We start from the raw sequence: 19,330 nt of genomic DNA, 5'->3' as shown, positions 1-19,330 counted from the left end.
AGCTCGGGTGGTGGGAAGAGGTGGAGGGACTGAGATATTGCCTGGAGTCAAGACACGATGATACAATCAACCACCACTCGGCAATGATTAGTGCTGTGGGTCCCTGAAATGCAATTAGGGAACATTTGGAGCATTAATCTAACTAGTAGGGCTGCAACGATTACTCGACGTAATCGCCGACTATAGGAAAACGTTGACGCGTTGTACATTATAGAACTCTGTCCTTTTCATGCGGCATTGCAATACACTACAGGAAGTGCTGGGGGCGCTATCGCTTCCATTGTCTACATGCACCAAGGAAAAGAAGTTTATCAAGCTGGGAGAGCCGAAAAAGTCGCAAACGCAGAAAAACAGAGTTGTCGTTTCACAGCAGCACGACGGCAACGCACGGACATTTAAAGCGCGAGCGTGCTGGAGCCACCACGTCTTCTCCTCATGGGTAAGTTTAGCTGACTAGTAACGCTAGCTTTGTTAACTTATCGTGAGGTTTAGAAAAGAGGATGTCTCGTGGAGGATTGCTAATGCTATTTCTGTTAAATGCAGTGTAGTAAATCGGTGAATTATCACAGTAGCACGTCAGCGCTTCCTCAACATGTCGTCACTTGCATGGACTTTATTGCTATTTTGAATTACTTTTATAACTTTATTTGCTCTTTCTATTTACTTACATTTTCTATTGCTATTTAATGTATCGATTATGATGATTAAATTTGTATTAACTTGTTACTCAAATACATTTGAAGTTCAAAAGTTATTGGACGGAAATAAACGGCTACACGTTATAGCCAAAATACTTGCATCTTTGTTTCCACGCTCCTACACTGCGGTAAATAATCGTTTGACTAATTGAAAAGTAGTCCATAGCTAAGTCGATTACAAAAATAATCGTTAGTTGCAGCCCTAGTAACCAGGACATTTTCACGTTGTCTTCAGTCCACGACCATCGAAGAACAGATGAAGGCCTCGAATAACGCTATTCAAACTCTGAATGAGAAACGTTGAATGGGGGCTTCAGACGGGATTTCGAGGAATGCTGAAGGCCTGATATACTCAACTAAATGGACTCCCCTCCCACAGACGGCTGCCAGCAAGCAAGTGTTTTATTTTTGTCTCCACAAGAACAAAAAAAAAAACGTGCTAACCGCTAGTCACCTTTTTCGATGGTACCAAAAGCACCTGTCGTGCAGAAACAGACATCCTGTACGCCGGGTGCAACCACAAGAGCACCAGTTATTGAATGAAGTGTGTCAGCCAATCAGAAGCTGGTGGGTAGCAGTTGAACAGTTTGTGGTGTTTATTTCTGATTGTCAGCCCATGGCCCAGTGCTGCCACATTGTGGGCTAGGCCATGCGAACCACTGAACAAGACCAACACACACACACACACACACACACACACACACACATTGAAGACCATAATCCCATCCGATTGGTACTTACACACTGGCATACCACGCAGCGGCTACACGCTGCGACAGAGGGATCCTACCATCTGCCGCTAGAACTGCTTTTCCTTCCAGAGGCACACAAATCGTTTGACATATTCAGAAGCGCAGCCTTCACTCCACAAACCCAACACTCGGTACATGCAACAAATATCTGCCAGCGTGTTTCTAGGAAAGCCAACCCTGTGAAAATGAAATCCTGTACTTTTTTTCATTTTTAAGACATGCCAAAAATATCTGCTTTGACAACCAAGAGGGGAGGGAAAAAAATGTGACCTATCCTCTGGGCAACATTCAAAATTCATGGCATAGATATCAATTATTCACAAGTACTCATCAAGGCTCATCCTCAAAAGCATGACTGTATAAATAATAAACAACTCCGGTAGGTACGAGACCTGAGTCCCCAGAGAGAAAAGCTCTGTATATACAAAGCTGTGCCTGACTGACTGTTGGGTCTATAGACGATGGGAAAACTCTGCTGCCCTGCAGAGCTGTTTAACTCAACAGTGAGAAGCAACAGTTTGCGGATGCTAATTGCATGGAGGTTACACTAGGGGAGGCTTAACAGAAGGAGGGTTGAGTATAATAATTCAGCATAATAATGCAGCCTGCATGAGACCATTCAGCATACTCTGTCTGACAGGCGTCAAGACACAACTTACACACAAACATTATTTCCTTGTGAAAGGTATATAGATATGACACCACAGTAACCATCTAGGATCTAAATAGATTTATAAAACTAAAAATGTAATGTCATCTGTAATCGTTAGCACAGGAGGATGTTAAATAAGACTGATAATAACATCATGGTGCATCGTTTGCATTTAACTTCTGGAAATTATACTCGGCTGAGTTTCATTATTATTATTTGCCATGATGCCATGTTTGTCAAATAGTTATATAGTAAACAGCAGTCAGTAAAGAATGCAATTAAAAAAAGAAAAGGACGAGGAATCAAACAAGAAGCCGTCTTAAAGAACCCTAAATGTTGCGTGCGAGAGAATAAACGTCACATAGGAGCACAGTGCACCTACCTCTCATTCCCCGGCTGGAACTCTGAAAGTAAGGAGGGCCGACGGCGATGGGGCTGGGCCAGGTGGGAGTTGTAGTCCCTGGCATGATGAGCGTGGTAGTCAACCAGTCCCACTTCCTGGAACGCAAACAACATGTAGTCAGCATGGATCATGGACCCCAGGTTACGGAAAACATTTGAACATTTCTTCCGATTGCCTGCCCTCCTTCTTCTTCTGTCATATCCAGGGACTTTATCTGCAAATATTATCCCTCCCTCGACTTTGTTTGTCACACATATGGGGCAACCAAATGCAGCAACTGTAACCTGGAACGAAGCCAGTCAACCCTCATCTCGTCTAATGAGGGAACGGCTCTTGTGGGCACAACACTGGAACCCGGGAATGTTTCTGTTGGGAAAGGCCTCAGTGGAGGCCCCTGGGGTCAGGTCTCTTTCCAGTAGCTCAGAAATGTTTACCAAATATTCGAGCAGGCACAGCAAGAGCTACAGCTCCAGTAACAAGCACACAAGGTCTACCTTGAGAAAAAGGAGGCAAAAACATGGAGGCACTATATGTGGTATCTGTGTGAGGGGGAGGGGCGGGGCCTTACCGCATGTGCCCGTTGCAGCTGCAGTGGTAGACCCGCGGGGTTTGGCAGGTGCCGTGTGTCCACAGTCCTCCGGCCCGGCTGCACAGACTGAGGGTGAGAGGACATGCTGGCACAGCCGCTTCCTCTACAGGCAGGAAGTGGGTGTGGCTGCAGAGCAGGCGCCGTGCATTATTGGTTGTTTGGCTGAGGCAGCACCCTGCAGATAGAAAAAACACATGAGACAGGATCTGGTAGAGGAGCATCCCCTGGGAAATTGCCTGGGATGCTTTGGTGCACTTGCAACTTCGTGTGCATTTCTTGGAAAAACTTGTGTTTTCTGGCGGGCACCTCCAGAGTAGCTGGAGATGAAAGTGTGCCGCTCAGTCTGCGGCGGATATCAGAATGTCGTCACCTCCCTAGTCCATCGCTCCTGGTAAAGGAGTGCGAGTCCCTACACCTGCTAGACTGAACCCCTCCATTGCCGCTTACTGAATGGTCCGCTGTGCTCCTCACACAGAGGACACAGACAGGTCATCAACCAAAGGTTTAATGGGTCTTTACAGGCAACATAAATAACTCAATGACAGACAGAGACGTGGGCCTCGAGAGTCAGGCACTGCAGCCGCAGTCTGCCACTAGTAGCTTGAGTACGCCAATGCATGCAAGAGTCACTTGGTAAACAGTTTACCATTTCTATCCAAGTAAATTCACAGGGATTTATGACACGTGTCGAGCACCTGATAAGCTGGTTAAAGCAGCGTTCTCAGACATTAGCAGTAGTAGTAGGTGGCATTTGTCCCTGTGACTCTTGCCAAGAAACAACTTTAGGACTCCTGCCACACAGCCTCAGACTAATGACCCCCACCCCACTTCCACTCATGCGTGAACCATACGAGAGGAAGGGAGGCAAAGATACAGGCTTTCAACAGGGAACTGGACTGAACCTTGACCAAACAGCAGAACTGCAATTTACACTGAAAGGGCCACAACCACTGTGACAATCGCACCCCCAAAGAAACACATGCATCAATTGAATTTATATTGAGAGCGAATGCAGAATAGTTTGTAAATTGTTAATAACCAGAACACAGATGGTTGAGGAAATTGGTTACATATTTAATTTGTATCTTAAAACATCAATGTTATTTATTTCAGCAATGAGTTGGATACGATGAGAGGTCCTTATGTGTATTGATTGTGTTATCTGTGTTTCCCCTGCCATTAAAAGAGGGGGGGGCTTCATTGTTTGGATGATGACACACAATCCAAAAGAAACACCCGCTTGAGATGCTTAGTCTTAACTAGGATTTAATTACACTGCTGTTAAAAAGGTCAGCATCGCCTGCCACGCTCCGGGGAAGTATATTTTTTAAATGCTTGGGTTGTAGAACAAAGATGAAGGGTTTGTTTTTGTAAGAAGACACCGGTGGGAGAATTAGTAAAAGAAACCAGATAATTCAATATGATAATTTAACGTCTTTCAAGTCATGCCGTACTTGAACACAGGATTATACCATCTATATTGATAAGCAAACACTTTCTGCTAATTTCACACACTAAAGATCACCGTAAAACAAAAACAAAAAAGGAGTACACAGAATTAGACATTTCTATTTGATTATCTCATATAGAGCATTTACTCATTGGATCACCAGTAAACGTATACGGTTCTATCATGATAGGAGATCTTGGCCCAGTTATAATGTGTGCGGTTTTAAATATGAACACAACAGGTGTGATGCTTTAGCAAAGCCACGTTGGTAGGATTTGGTGACAGTTTGGACCAACGACCAAATAGTCCACTAGTAACTGCACAACTACCGAGTTCACTGTCATTATGTAGTAAAAGTATTATCTCCCACCACAAAGAGGTTTAAAAATGGGAAGCTTACATATATTTTCTTACTTTTAGTGCCATTTTTAAACTAGATCTGTTTTTAAATTGAGTCTTATAGCGGCTCATGTGGAGATAAATAGACAGCACTACAGTTAACTACGGTTTTGGGGTGAGCTGTCACTTTTACAATAAATGGCGTCACTTGCACCTTGTTCATAAGTAATGGCCGACAAAAGGGAACATTGCTATTAGCAGGAAAATACAAACCACACCCAAATTAAACAAATTTTAAAAAAGAAATAATGCTTGGTCCAATAAGAGAGAGTAACGACCTCCACAACTACAAGTAAACAGGGACTTATTATAACATAGTGCAAGGTGTCTACGCGGTTGGCCCAACATGACTTGCAGTGGTGTACTAGCGTACCAGTCCCCCTTGTCGGACTCCCTATTGTGGCACAAAGGGGGGCACTATCTACCCTTCCTTCCTGCCACACTGTCACAAACACAAAGGGTCACTTGATTGCGCTAAGGGCTCCGCTGCGAGAAGCTGAACGTGGCTTTAAGGGACAGAGGCGCTCTGTAAACGCCGGCTCAGAGCAAAACGGTACTGAAATTCTCACACTACACTTTGTCCACGTGTCATGTGGTCAAAACCGCGGATCAGCCGGACCGCATGGCGAGCGACAACACTAGATGTGGGAAATTCATGAATCGACGTTGCATGCAAATGTGCTCGGCAAACAAAAAAAAAAAAAAAAGGGAGGCAGAAAGAGAGGCCAGCGAGACAAAGGGAGGGTGAGATAAGCCGTCCTCCTTGGAAGCTTCTCTTTGATGACCGTCCAGTCAGAGAGCGATTCCCCTGAGAGGAACAAAAAAACAAGTCTAAAGGCAAGTCACATGAGCCGCCGAGAACCAAAAAAAGGCCTGAATCGAGATGAGAGGGCCAAAACAATGAGGGAGCTTTGACGTAAACTCTCCAGACGAGAGCCTAAACACACGCAACAGCGCTGCTGCAGACACCCAGAGGCCAGCCGGTGGCTCGCTGCCAACGAACCCAGTCACCTCGCTGCCTCGCTCCACCGTGCTTTTCTTCTCCCTTCTCTTTTGCTTTCGCCTCTTAAACGGAGCCGACTGGGCCTCAGCCTTCAGCCGTGCGAGCCAATATTTCATCCTCTAACACACCCACGCCCCCCCCCCTTCTCCATTTTAGGAATAGCTGTGGAAATACTAGCACGGAGCACACAGGCGAGCGGGATGCCGGATTCAAGCAGTGACATAAACAGTTAATCAAGTTAAATCAAATCTCTATGTGGAGATTCTAAAAGCAGTAGTACACGAAGGTCCACAGCTGGTTACAAATTATTTTTATAAGAGCCTCGATGGCTTGGATAGAACCGCGGGGCCACTTGGACGCGAGAATTTCCTCTGGTGCCCATAAAATGTTATGCTGCTAGTTTCAGGCCGAAAAAACTCAATTGGGTGTTCCAGCGAGGGCTTCTGCAAGCATTAGGACAGCCAGGAGAGATGATGGCTTCCATCAGATGAATGGAAATGTTTTGAAAAGGCAGATGAGTGAAGTGTAGTGGGCATGAGGCTCGGTCTGGGAACACCATCAGAAGCCTCTAAAGCGGTTTCGGGTAGAGGGAGGGGGTGCAAGGACTCTCAGCCCAGGAATGTGGCACCCTGTCAGGTCTCATGAGGATTTATCTCCCCGGAGCCTCATTACCAAAAAACCCTGGACACCGAGGCTCTCGCTCGCTTACCCTCACTCACCCTCAGCGCGGATCTATGCCCACAATCATCAAAATAACATTTTAACAGTGATAATGCTCAATTCTCAGGGTTTTCCAGGGACCAAACTTTGACATCACATGTCTTGCTGAGGGGTTGATCGCATCTGCCGGGCTAAAAATACATTAATCATGCCGCGAGCTTAAAAAAAAAAATGTAAATCCACCATTTACTGCCACTCCAGTAGCAGGTAGGTGTACATATGGCGTGTTTGGAGGAAGTAGGGAAAAATCGTACACCGTCCTGCTCATTCCTGCATGGATCGCTTTCTGGGAGATTTAGCACAGGTTCTCCAGTTTACGTGTTAAAGTGAAAAGTATTGGTATTGGCACCCGAGCATATTGTGAAAAAGACCCGACAAAACATGTCTATCTAGAGCAAGTGGTAGTATTTTCCTTCAACGTTCATTAAGGCAGCAAGCGTCTACAGCAGCAGCCATCACCAACTTCTACGTCGGCTTCAACACTCTTCTGCAGAAAGGTGGCGGGTGAGCAACCGGCAACCGGCCTAAACAAAAAGCAATTAATACACTGCAGCTTCACTATTGGGGTCCCGGGAGGTTATTTTAAGGTCAGGATTAAGAAACGAGGTTAATCTGTGTGACAAGCAGTGTTTGTGAAGAACATACAGCTTCAACACTCAGGCCTTCTCCGACCTCCCCCATTGTTTGTGTTAACAGAATTATGCGTGCCGTTCTCTATACGCACGGCTGTGTCTGGCCTGGGTACCTTCAGAGGCCTGTTACTGATTTGCATTTCTCTTTCTCAGTCGGATTTTTCAGATCTCTTTCTGTGCAATATGAGGTTACATTTTAATGTGTACTTTCGATGGTCTATTTCTCTCATAACACGCGCAGTCAACAGCACAGCGAGAGAGAAAACAGGACATTTAAAACCAAGCAACGTAAAGGGGGGGAAGTTGCAGAGCCATAAATAAGAAAAACGACTGATTTCCAATCTGGTTAAATATTACAGTTGCACACAAGCAAGAAAAATGTAAATCCCTCAGTTTGACATTTAAAAAGGGGAACATCAAATGTGATAAATTAAGGGCAGCAGCCATAATGGAAGATGTTTTCCTGTAAGTTGAGTTCAACTCAACTATCAGACGGGATAAACAAAGAGTTTTGTTTAAAAAAACATTATCTAGCTTTAGAAAATAGTGGGAACAAATCTCAGGAATCCAAACTATACAGTCGTCCAACCATCAGTGGGGAACCAGGCAAGCTGGAGGATGAGTGAAGTGAAATCAAATGTTTGGTGACAGAGAGGCTACAAAAGGCAGCAGCTTAATCTACAGCTCATAACACGACGCTTTACCTCTGCTCGACTTCCAGGCAGCACATCAGCGGCCACCACACACGGCCGACCAGAGACACCCAGCGTAAACACCGGCCGACAACTTTGAGACGGCTGTAATTTGTGTGAGAGAGGTGATGCAATCACCTCGCTGTCACACTTCCAATCCGGTTAACGAGATCGGCCAAGAAGCACCTGCTGCACGGAGCCACGACCGAACAACGCATGTAATATTAAAATGCAGTCGCCAAAATGCAGATTCTTTTCTTCTACGGAATTATTTCCACCGCTGAGGTCTTTTACTTTGTTACAGTAAATTGTGTATTTTTTTTCCTCCATAAAAACGCAAGATTCAAATAAGGAAATAAAATTGGCAGTCCTCTCTTTAATATCCGTTTATGGTGTTGCGAATGCATCTATTAAACAACTATATTGAAGTTTCTCACTAACACTTCACAAGATTACATTGAACACATCATGACAACAATGAACACGGTCAGAGATCAAGGACTTGAAAACCAGGAATACCAAATGTCCTATATTGGCGGATAAAAATCACTGAATCTTTATTGCACAAATATACAATTGAACTAATTAAAGTAGATCGACATCAATATTTTAAAGCAAAGCAGGACCACCGGCGTGTTTTTACAACGTTGCCTTGCTTAAGTAGCACCGATCAATACCAGTCGATGAATTTTGATCACCAAAAGGGGCTCGTACCAGATTATCACAGATGAGTCGGTCTTAAAACGTGTTTAAAAGTGGACAGAAAAATATGAAACTGGAACTCTAAGCCCTTGAAGGAGTTTTATGCGGCTGCTCTGCACTGTAGTGTCCCCGGGTGGACGACATTAACGCCATTTCTTTAATTGCAGGTATCACATTAAAGAAATTTGACACACACACACACACACAGGCAACTCTAAAGGGAAGTATTGTTTAACGCTTCACCCCAAAACAAAAATAATCCTCCCATGAGTAATCAACTGATACTGGCACATTTCTATGATACCATTATTATTGTCCTAACACTGTTAAAGTGTGTGTGTGTGTGTGTGTGTGTGTGTGTGTGTGTGTGTGTGTGTGTGTGTGTGTGTGTGTGTGTGAGCAATGGGAGGAGACAGGAGCGCTGGCCTGTAGCTCCAGATGTGATCGTCCAGCTGTGCTCCGGCTGGACAGCAAAGCGGCAATTGGATTTCCTGCCTGTTCCCGCAACACTGTACAATTGCATAAGGGTCTCCCCCCTCCCCCACCATCACCCTCTCCCCCTCCCCGTGGGCCAGTGTAGAACCGAGGGCTTTACTGACTGCACGTCACACAGAACCTGCTCTTGACTGCCGAAAACTCAAAACCAGATTTTGACCGACGAATGGTCCATTTGGGGTTCTCCCGCGTTGGAAACCAAGGAGACCCAAAGGCTTTTGGGCTGTTAACTAAGTTTGCTTCTGGCTCTTTAAAAAGCAGTACTACATTGTTATTGCAGATTGAATTTAGAAGCTGCTGTACAATTTTAGTGTTTATGGCAATTCAACACTTACGCACGCAGTAGTTATTTTATGGCTACTATTCAGCAACACATTCAGTAACACATTAGAAAGGTTTGGTGTATTTTTTTTATAGGGTGTTCTAGAAATATCCATTTAGTCACAGTGCCAGAAAGCTCTTCCAGTGGTTTGATTGATTAAACCACAAAAGCGAAAATAGAAATAAAGAACCAGTCAAACATTGTCACTGAGACGGGTTATATGTTAAGTAGTGGTGGCCAAAATGACCACTACAGACCTCTTGAATGGCAGAGCAGCAAACACCCGTGCGACAGCATCTCTCAGATGCACAAGGTCTCCGCTCACAAATGCCTCACTATTCCCTGCCGGCTCGGTTCTTAAAGCCCACCTGACATTCACCTCTCCGTGCAGAGGAGCAGGAAGTAAAAGCGAGGAGCCTACTGGGCTGACCTACTTTCCCCATCAGTGCTACTTAATAATTCAAAAGCTCTGAGATGTTCTCCTGCATGGCAGCATGCAACCCGAGTGCCTGTTTTCCCCTTGTGACGCTAGACTCAGGGCCTCTATTTATGCACGAGAGGGTTCACCAGTATGTGTGTACAGGCTGTGCATGAGGGCCACACACCGATGGCAGTGAATGCTGGTGGTATTTACACAAACATCCCATCTGCATTTGATACAAACCATTTTGAATTATGGACGGTGGAAGATTTAGTGAGGAAATACCCAATTTACATTAGCAGACTGAAGGACGTCCCACCAGCAGCTTGATGTCACGATGCATTCAAGGGATTTGTTTGTTTGAAATTGCACCGTCATGCAACCCGCGCACATGTCAACACAAGAATCCAGACGTGTCACGTCAACTCGCCGCAACAAGCTCGCCATAACCTATAATTACACACCACTAGGTCCATCATACTAGGGATGCAACAATACCACTTTTTTTGCGTTATGCATTCACTTCAAGTTATTCAGTTTAAATACAGGTAGATACAAAGTATCATTTTTTGTACCTAATAATACCATAACAGCTCTGAAATCAATTACTTCGTAAACATTTCATGTTTCGTCATAAAATGTTCCTTACTTTCAGACTGGAACATTTTTACATTTAATTCAATGTTTTCCTATATATGTGTATACACATATCGTAGTTAGCAGTAGAGATGTCAACCTTAAGTGCACCTACAGGTTTATTGCGCTGTAACGTCAGCATCAGCTAGTGGACAAGCAGGACCTGGAAACTTTGTTTGGCTCTCCTCAACGGTCCTCTCGAGGAACGGGATTTATTCAACGACAAAAAGACTCACACACACGCGCACGCACACTGCTGCAACATCACTGCTGACGTCGTACTCCTGCTCAGTCTCTGATGGCGCTAGCAGGCTTTTCCCGTCACATGTTGGGTGCTTTGGTGTTCCGAGTATGAGCGGATGATCGGGCCGGTGCCTACTTCATACCCGCCAGTCGCTCGGCTCGCTGCCGTAGGATCATCAAACCTGAGGCGTGTGCTCTTGGCTTCCCCTGTTTACGGGCTTTCCGCAACGTGAGAAACAAAACTATGATGTAACGCTTTCCTAGAAGAAACGCTATGCTAATCGGAGGGATAAATATAACCCGATCCAGCGCTGTAGCCTACACACAAACAAGAGTTGTGTCCTCTAACGTGCTGTCATCAATGTTGCGTAACAGAGTTAAGTGAATCACTTACCACAGAGCCATTTCTAATCTCTGCTAATCCGTTGCCGCCTCTTTTTTAGTGTGCTTAAATGTGGGTGACTGGTTTTAATGAAAACGCCATTTTATTCCAAAGGAAATAAAAATAGAAGGCCTCATGAATATATGAATTCAACTTTTAATTAATTTCTAATAAGACACAAATCAACATAATGCAATCAAAAGGGATGTTTTATAAGCCTTTGAAAAATAGTATTTTCTACACAACACAATAAGGGATGAAATGAACTATTTGTGGTACATTTATCTTGTGACGTTTGCCTTCACTAATCAATTTTCTCCTGGTTATCAATGAAAAAGATTCAGTCCACAATGATGTCAAAAACCACAAACTGAGAAACTTGTTCACAAACATTAATGGTCAACGGGAACAAAAGGTTAGTCACCGACGAGTATTTTTTTGTTATTTTGATAAACTATAAACGTAAGCAATTCAAACTGTAGTAATTTAACAGACGGAAGTTTGGATTAATTCTATTAAAGCAGTATAAATGCAAAGGATGGCTTTAAGAGCATGTTATAAGACATTCAGAGGGGTAGAAACATAACATCACCACACTAATGTAATTCCATTCTCTGCAGCAAACTGTGCCCGATATTAGTATTCAACCACATAACATTAGCCAAACATACGAACGCTACCAGGTGCAGCCTACTAGTGAGCAGGAAGCGCTGGACAGCTGCTGCTACTCATTGTGGGGGGGGAATGGACCTGGGAGGCAGTGTCATGGTGACTGCCTCATATTTCCCTCTTTGGTTTCTGCGTGTTAACTGATGGGTTTATAAAAGTCCCCCGCAGCATTCTGAAGTTGTGCTATTTCTGTGTGATCATTGTTTCATGTGCTGGGAATTCAGTGTGCGATACATAAATTCCAGTTTAATGAGCAGTGTGGTGGAACAGTTGCATTTGAATAGATCCATGAGTGGATTTGCCTAAATTAAAGGTCACCTATGAAAAGCCAGATGCAGATTATTAATGCAAATTACTAGGCAAATATCCTTAATGATAATTAAGGAGGATTCAAATATAAAAGGTCTAGCAACAAATAAACACTCCAACATGAGACACATCAGAAACAGAACTATAGCTACCGATGACCTGGAGTCAGAAAGCTCAGTGGCAAACACCTTGAAAATGACAAAATATAGATCATTTCATACTGTTTTGTACCCAGATTCTGGTATCCGCCCGTGGACAATCACGACACTGTTGTGATGCTACGCCAATGCTGTGCCAATACAAGTTTCACTACATTATGGCGGGTTTTAATAATAACTAATAACAAATATGTCTTGTGCAATGAAAACAGTAGTTCTTATGAAAAAGATCTGAACTGGCAATTTGTATTATATTTAAGAATGCTTTAAAATATCTCTTAAAAATTCCGTCCCAATTGTGGGATTAATAGTCAGATGGGAGTTCTTGTTGGTTGAAATAACACGGTTGCAGACTGAAGGCAAGAGACAATTAATTTATCACGCTAGCCGTCGCACTTTGTAGTGAATGCAAAGCGTTTCGTTACAGAAGGATTCATTGTGAGGATTCTTTTCTCACACACAGTAGATGAGCAAGGACTCTTCTTCCCTTTTCTGTTTGGTAACCGTGTTATGTTTCATAACACAAGCAGAAACTGAACTCGCACTGAAATGTTCTCCGGGAGGCACCACGCTGAGCACAGGATTATCTTTGCCCCCATTACCCCTTCGGATAAGTGATAGATATCTCCTCACGCTACTTTAACACTTTATAATAAAAAAAACAGCTAAACTGATATTGTACTATGAGCCACACCTTAATGAATTATTGGCACACTTTTTTCTCTCTAGGCTGCCTAAACTGTCCTCAGGCACTATGACCGAATAGAACACCGCACACCTATTTTTTGTTAAAGGTTGTGTCCATAGTACAAATGAGCCGGTGTCACACCACTAAACGGACCCGAAGGATCAGTCATATTCTCAGTCTGTCTTCCTTATTCTCGAGTCAGATGTTTCCATATTTATATATTATTCACAAAACTAGTGCTTAAGCTAACTTGTTGACAGAAAATCACATACATAATTATTTTAATGCAATAACACCTCCTCATTTTATAAAGGACCATAAATGATTCTCGAGCAAGCATATTTTTTTTATATGGTCACAATACGAGAGATTTGGTCCGTCGTCATTTTGTTTTCTGAGACAGGTCTGAGACAAGACAAACGGAGCAGCAGTTGTTGATGTCGTTGACTAAAGCCTTTTAACCCAATAGTAGTTGGCGGAAGACTCTGTGTAGCAACAACAGGAAGCATTATGAGTGAATGGCATCCCCTCGGGTTTTATCGTATAGCAGAAGTGGGCCGTAATGCCCAAAATAAAGATCACCTCCGCAAACTTCATGAAATGGAATATGTTTCTGTGAAATGACACATTACAGGTTCTCTAGCTATGCCTACCTAGCGGAGAATGAAGCCGCTCTCCCCCGGTGTGCGTGTGTTGTAGTCGGAGTTTCTTTGTGGTTTGTTTACATAGCCGGGGAGACGTTGCATAGTATTTGGGCGGATTATACGGGTAGCATAGAGCAAATTGTATTTGCAGCTCTATTTGCAATACGTATTGTTATTGTAGTTTGTATTGTATCAATATATGCTGTTGTGAAACATGTACATGTCATAACAACCCATATCAGAGATGTTCTGAATTTTAACTTTAGCACCTGTAAACTTCAAGGGAAAAGTTCAAATAGCATATATTAGGATACCTTTTCAATGAATGTAGGTAGGTTTATATGTCATTAAAACCAAGCCGATCCGAATGCAGACCATCACACTGTTTCAATCCATTTCTGGAGTAATTACCACCCCCGATTTTGACATGGCTGCCTTGAACCCCAAAATAAGTCTATTTACTGTAAACACACTGGTTGGTGGCAACAGCAGCTTAAAGGGGACATACCTCAAAGCCAGAGCACATTCCCACAAAACTATTTGCATGGCTGGATATGAACCGTGGTGAAAATAGGTGTGTTAGCTTCAAGTCAAACCTATTAGAACGTCCTAACCTAGTACAGATCCACCACATAATAAATACGTTACATCAAACAAACAAAATGCAAATCAAACTACACAACATCTAAACACGATCCCAACATTGTTTGATACATGGCTACATGTGTTACTAAATAAACATTATGTAGTTTCTCAATAGCAGATTAAATGCAACACCACAACACGACGCAAACTGTTAACCGGCAGATAAAAACGTAAAATGTGTGTGGGTGTTAATCGTGATGGTGGTGTTGTGTTGTTGAGATTGAACGAACTGACAAAACAGACATCCGCTCGTTTCCATAACACATGAGGGCAGTTTGTTTAGGCTAAGGATCACCTCACATGGCGTAACTAGTTCGGCATTCCACACGACTCGACCGCTGTGTATAAAAATGCCAACTGTGTTACTGTAAAGCTAAAAGTTTGACAACAATGAGAAATTCTTAAACCGTTCGCCCTAAATAACTAATGGCAAAAAATATGAGAAATAAACTCGCTTGGAAATCACGGTGTTCCATGCGAGCAAACCAATAGTGTCACAAAAGCAAGTCATCTGATAATACGAGACATCAAACCACTTTGCGTCACGCAAAACTCACATTACGATTCTTTGAACTGCACCGCGTATCCACAAACCGACAACAAAGCAATGAGTTACTAGCTAGCGTTGGATTAGCTTTCGCCAGAGCGCAGGGGGTCAATACATTTAAAGCCAATGTATACAAACGCAAGCAGGGCGATCCCATACATAGCCAAGTTAGCAGGCTAACTCGGTTAGCACGACGCAACAATATAGGTTTGTGTTATTGAGCAATCGGCATTATGTATTAATACGAGACATTCGTGGTGCGTGAAGGGTTGTTAATTCAACAGGATAATTCAATTTACTTTAGCTCTTTAACTATGCAGTTCTGACAGCTCGCTAGCGCTGTTAGCTCTTAGCTAGCTTAGCCTAGCCGTGTAGCACGTGTTCATGATTTATAAAATAATGAACTAAGTAACGATAACCAGCCGTTTGGGAATTATGATGTTGTACGGGGAACCGGTTAGTTCTTTGAAGAACTACGTTTCCAAAATGTCCGACGAACCATGTCTTATTGGTCAGCTTCAGTGTAATGTATGCGCCTCGAAAAGGTCAGTTATGCTATGTGTGTGTGTTTCTTCTCCAAAGAATAGCCGGACCCCGTCGTACAACAACAGAACAGACGGACCCCCCCAAACCAACGGACAACCAGCAATGGCAGCTAACGTTAGCTAACCTTAGCGTCGGGGCAAGAGATACCATCCGGCGGTGTTAACGTACGTAATGTTCAAATCCCCTGTCCGTCGATCCGAATTCGCTTCGATGTGTCGTGCCGTGTCCCCTGACTTAATCCACACGAACGAGTTATTTTCGTTTCAATCTGTTCCGCTGGCGGTTATAAGGCTCCGCCGTGCATATTCCCGCACGACACAGTGGTCTAAGCACTAGTCTCTGAGCCGCTGCTGCTGAGACCACAGCGGGGCTGAACCGCCTCTCGCGCTCTCTCTCTCTCTCAATAGGTCTCCGTGCTCTCTCGCCCCTCCTCTTTACTCCATAACAGTCAACCAGCGCTGTCGTGTTCAAGTGAGTGATTGTCGACACCAAATATAAAAAAAAAACGACAAGTAACGTTATTCTATTTGTTTCCGTGCGCTCTTATAAACGTTATTTAGCGTATCTGACATGTATTTCTGGACACACACGTTATGGAGTTAGGTGAGTGTCTGTATGCAATTTATATTACATTACATTACATTACATGTCATTTAGCTGACGCTTTTATCCAAAGCGACGTACAATAAGTGCATTCAACCATAGGGTACAAACTCAGGAGAACAAGAAACAAGAAAGTGCAATTTCCTCAAATAAGCCAATTTACAATTTGCTATAGATGAGTGACGTTACAAGTACAATTTAAGTGCTACAATTTCTTAGTCTTTAGTCGAGGTAGAGTCTGAAGAGGTGTGTCTTTAGTTTGCGGCGGAAGATGTGAAGGCTCTCTGCGGTCCTGATGTCTTCAGAGAGCTCGTTCCACCATTTCGGCGCAAGGACAGCGAAGAGTCGAGACCTAGTCGAGTCATATATCAAATTACATATTTGATATATGATTGGATGTAATGAAAAGCTCACAATACTGGCTGTCATTTTTATTACAAGCATACAGCCACTATATGTTTCTTTCATGGCCATCAAGGTGTTAGCCTATTTATAACAATCAACAAAATAATTACATATTTGATATATAGAAGTTACAAACCTAACTAGCATCAATTTATCAATTTATCCATTCACGTACATAAACATATATATTACTATATTACTACATCTACTTAGTTTAAAATGTCAGTATTTTTTCCCCTCTCCCTCACACTACATCTATGAGGACAAACCCCTCTGTATTCTCTCTCCCTTAAGGCTCCAGTCTGACCTCAGAGGGGTCAATTTAAGCGTTGACACTGCAGGAAGTCCACGTCGGTGCTGCTTGATGCGCGTGGAGAAGTGCAAGCTGTGAATACAGCGGCTTAACATTGAGGGATAGTATTTGGAAGTTCACAACATCCCGTTCTGTGTACATAGTTAATGACTCTGCCGAAGCCGGTGCCCCCGCTAAATGGTCTGAAACATCTTTTGTCTGCTTCACAGCTCTTCTAACACCACCTCCCACGCTGCAGCCATTCCAGTCATAGTCATTAGTTTTTAACTATTTAAGTCAATCATTAATGAAAGAAACCTGCTGCTACGTAATCTTTGTGTTGGCAAGGTAAGGTAATTAGTTTCCCCTCCATTTCTAAGTTGGGTTCTTTTGATTCTGTGTTATTTCAGTTGGACCAGGCTTCGGCAATCTGGCACACTCCAGGCACGCTATATCCTTGACCTAAATTTCGGCGGCAGCCTTCGCTGTGATGATGTCAGATGGGATTGTTTTTCTTCCTGGTGTTTTTGTTTCTGCTCTGCGGTTTGGGAGACCCCCTCTAACCATCAGTGCAACCACCATCTCTTCAACCAGCCGTCACAGAGCAGGAAAGAGAGTTGTTTATTTCAGCCGGGCTTTCCGGACCCCTGCCCGCACGTTGGAATAATCTACCCCCCATCTCCGCAATGCCCAATTTGTCAGCTCACTGATAAAGCACAAACGTGTCTCACTTGCCACTTTTGATGTCAACAGCTGTGTTTCATTTGCAGCCGGAACCCCTGTGGAGTTAAATGGAGCATCAGACAAAGCCCAAATGGTCAAATGAACCATTTTGAGATGCTGAAATGAATGATACCTGAACCAGGGGCACTTTTCATGATTGCAAAAACACATTTTGAGCCCACTTTGGGGAAGACAGCTGAAGTATCTCTTCTACAAGCTATTCAAAATAACCAGCGATGATCGTTTCAATAGATCTTGAGCCCACATGAAAGGCACCGCTGAGAATAACTCCATCACGGCAGACCTCAGAGATTTCAAAGGCTGTCGGTTGATAGATGTGCTGCAGACAGTCATTAAGGCTGTGAAACGGAACAACAGAAAATCCTTTGGAAACAGAGAGAGGGCTGCAGGGAAAATCCTCATCAAAACAGCCCTGTTAATAGACAGTCTACCAGATTGTTGGAACTCCCCTTTGTGAATCACTTCTTTGATTGCACATTCAAATATTCATTTGCTGGTGCCATCTACCCAAACTGCGGCTGATTAGAAACACATTATTACACTCACTCTTGGTTTTCTATTGTCTTCGAGAGCAGTGCTCAAGGCGTGTTCAGTTAGACTGAAACATACAATCATGAACATGAAATACCTCTAACCCAAATCACGTGTTTCATTTTTAATGTGATTTAATGTGACGACGGCGAGGAATGCTATTTCTCACAGGTTGCTATTTATAACGCTGGTGTAATTACATGTCAAGTTCTTCCTTTGGCTGTGATGTACATTTTTAGCCGGGGCATCATTCATCTTGGCTGGTCTTCATTATTCTCCCGACTGGGCTGGAGACAAACAGCCTGGGAAAATGATCTTTCTCTGAAGATATCAGAGGCGGACGGATGGAGAGGCAGTGCGCGAGGGAGGATTCCTTTATACAGCGTCACTACAACCATTGTAACATTCACAAATAACTCTCGGCTTCAAATGCGAAGTTGGGGGGTGGTTGAAAGGTATTCACAGCCACAAGACTTCAGCGGACTGCTCCTTCCTCCCCACAGCAAAGACGTAGGCCCGGAGCAGAGACGGCAGCACCTCACTGAGGAGTCTAACTACCGCCTGCATTGCTGGAATTCCAGCTTAACTTCCTGAGTCTGTCCACACCTGGCCGACCGCCAGCACACGCACACACACACGCACACATATGTGTCTCTCCTTTTCCCCCGTTTCCTTCCCTTTATCAAAATCATACGTAGAGTAAATGTTACTGTTGCGGCATTGTGTCTTTCTATTCCGACATTGTGCTCTGTGTCTTTCTTACATCTTGTACCGTAACGTATTTTACCACAGTACATCTCTGGCAGTGGTAATCAATCAATACATGTATCTATCCATCGATATGTCTATGTGTGTCAACATGGCGTGAAATGGGACATCTGACGATGTTGCGTCTTCTCTGTTGTCAAGGAGCAAGTTGCGCCTGAATTTCTTCGTTATATCTCGGGCGACCGTGGGCGTCACAGACATATTCACACTTGTTCCCACGTTCAAGCCAACCCCTCTGATGAAACTGGCAGTAGTCCAGCATCGCTGGAGATTAGCTCAGTCAAGCATCTGTTGGGTTGCATGGATCCATGCAGAGTAAACGAGAGTGGACCTTGTATGGACATGTTCTACCATGACTGTCGTGACATCGATGCTCACCGTGAAATGAGGAGAAAAACAAACATCCCTGTCTCTTTCTAATGGAGGAACTACGTAAGGAGAGCATGAATCACTGCCTTCTATGTCTAATATGGGTTTCAGTACAGGAAATAAATTAGATACATCTTACAACATATATGTATATATACATATATATATGCACAGAAGATATTTTGTCATTGGTTAGGCTTATCAGGAATACATATAGCGAG

The 19,330-nt window shown here is 43.6% G+C and overlaps 1 protein-coding gene across 10 annotated transcripts in view; it reads right to left on the bottom strand.

Moving 5' to 3' along the window:
• The window catches only part of ncor2 (nuclear receptor corepressor 2), a 65,789-nt gene extending 49,945 nt beyond the window's left edge, over window positions 1-15,844 (bottom strand). For 8 of the 10 annotated variants that reach the window (XM_078086957.1, XM_078086965.1, XM_078086961.1 and 5 more), the window contains exons 1-3: window positions 15,566-15,818; window positions 3,074-3,269; window positions 2,485-2,600 (exon numbers count right to left, since the gene is read on the bottom strand). In XM_078086957.1, coding sequence (XP_077943083.1) covers window positions 2,485-2,600; window positions 3,074-3,178 — 221 coding nt within the window. In that variant the 5' untranslated portion in view covers window positions 3,179-3,269; window positions 15,566-15,818. Of the gene's footprint in view, window positions 1-2,484; window positions 2,601-3,073; window positions 3,270-15,521 lie in introns of all 10 variants that reach the window. The other 2 variants (XM_078086958.1, XM_078086960.1) reach the window with 1 other exon arrangement.
• Between the last annotated feature and the right edge of the window lie 3,486 nt (window positions 15,845-19,330).

Source organism: Gasterosteus aculeatus, chromosome 13 (assembly GCF_964276395.1).
Source record: "Gasterosteus aculeatus chromosome 13, fGasAcu3.hap1.1, whole genome shotgun sequence".
NCBI lineage: Eukaryota > Metazoa > Chordata > Actinopteri > Perciformes > Gasterosteidae > Gasterosteus > Gasterosteus aculeatus.
Note: the sequence above shows the minus strand (reverse complement) of the source record. Positions and strands in the feature narration are given on the sequence as shown.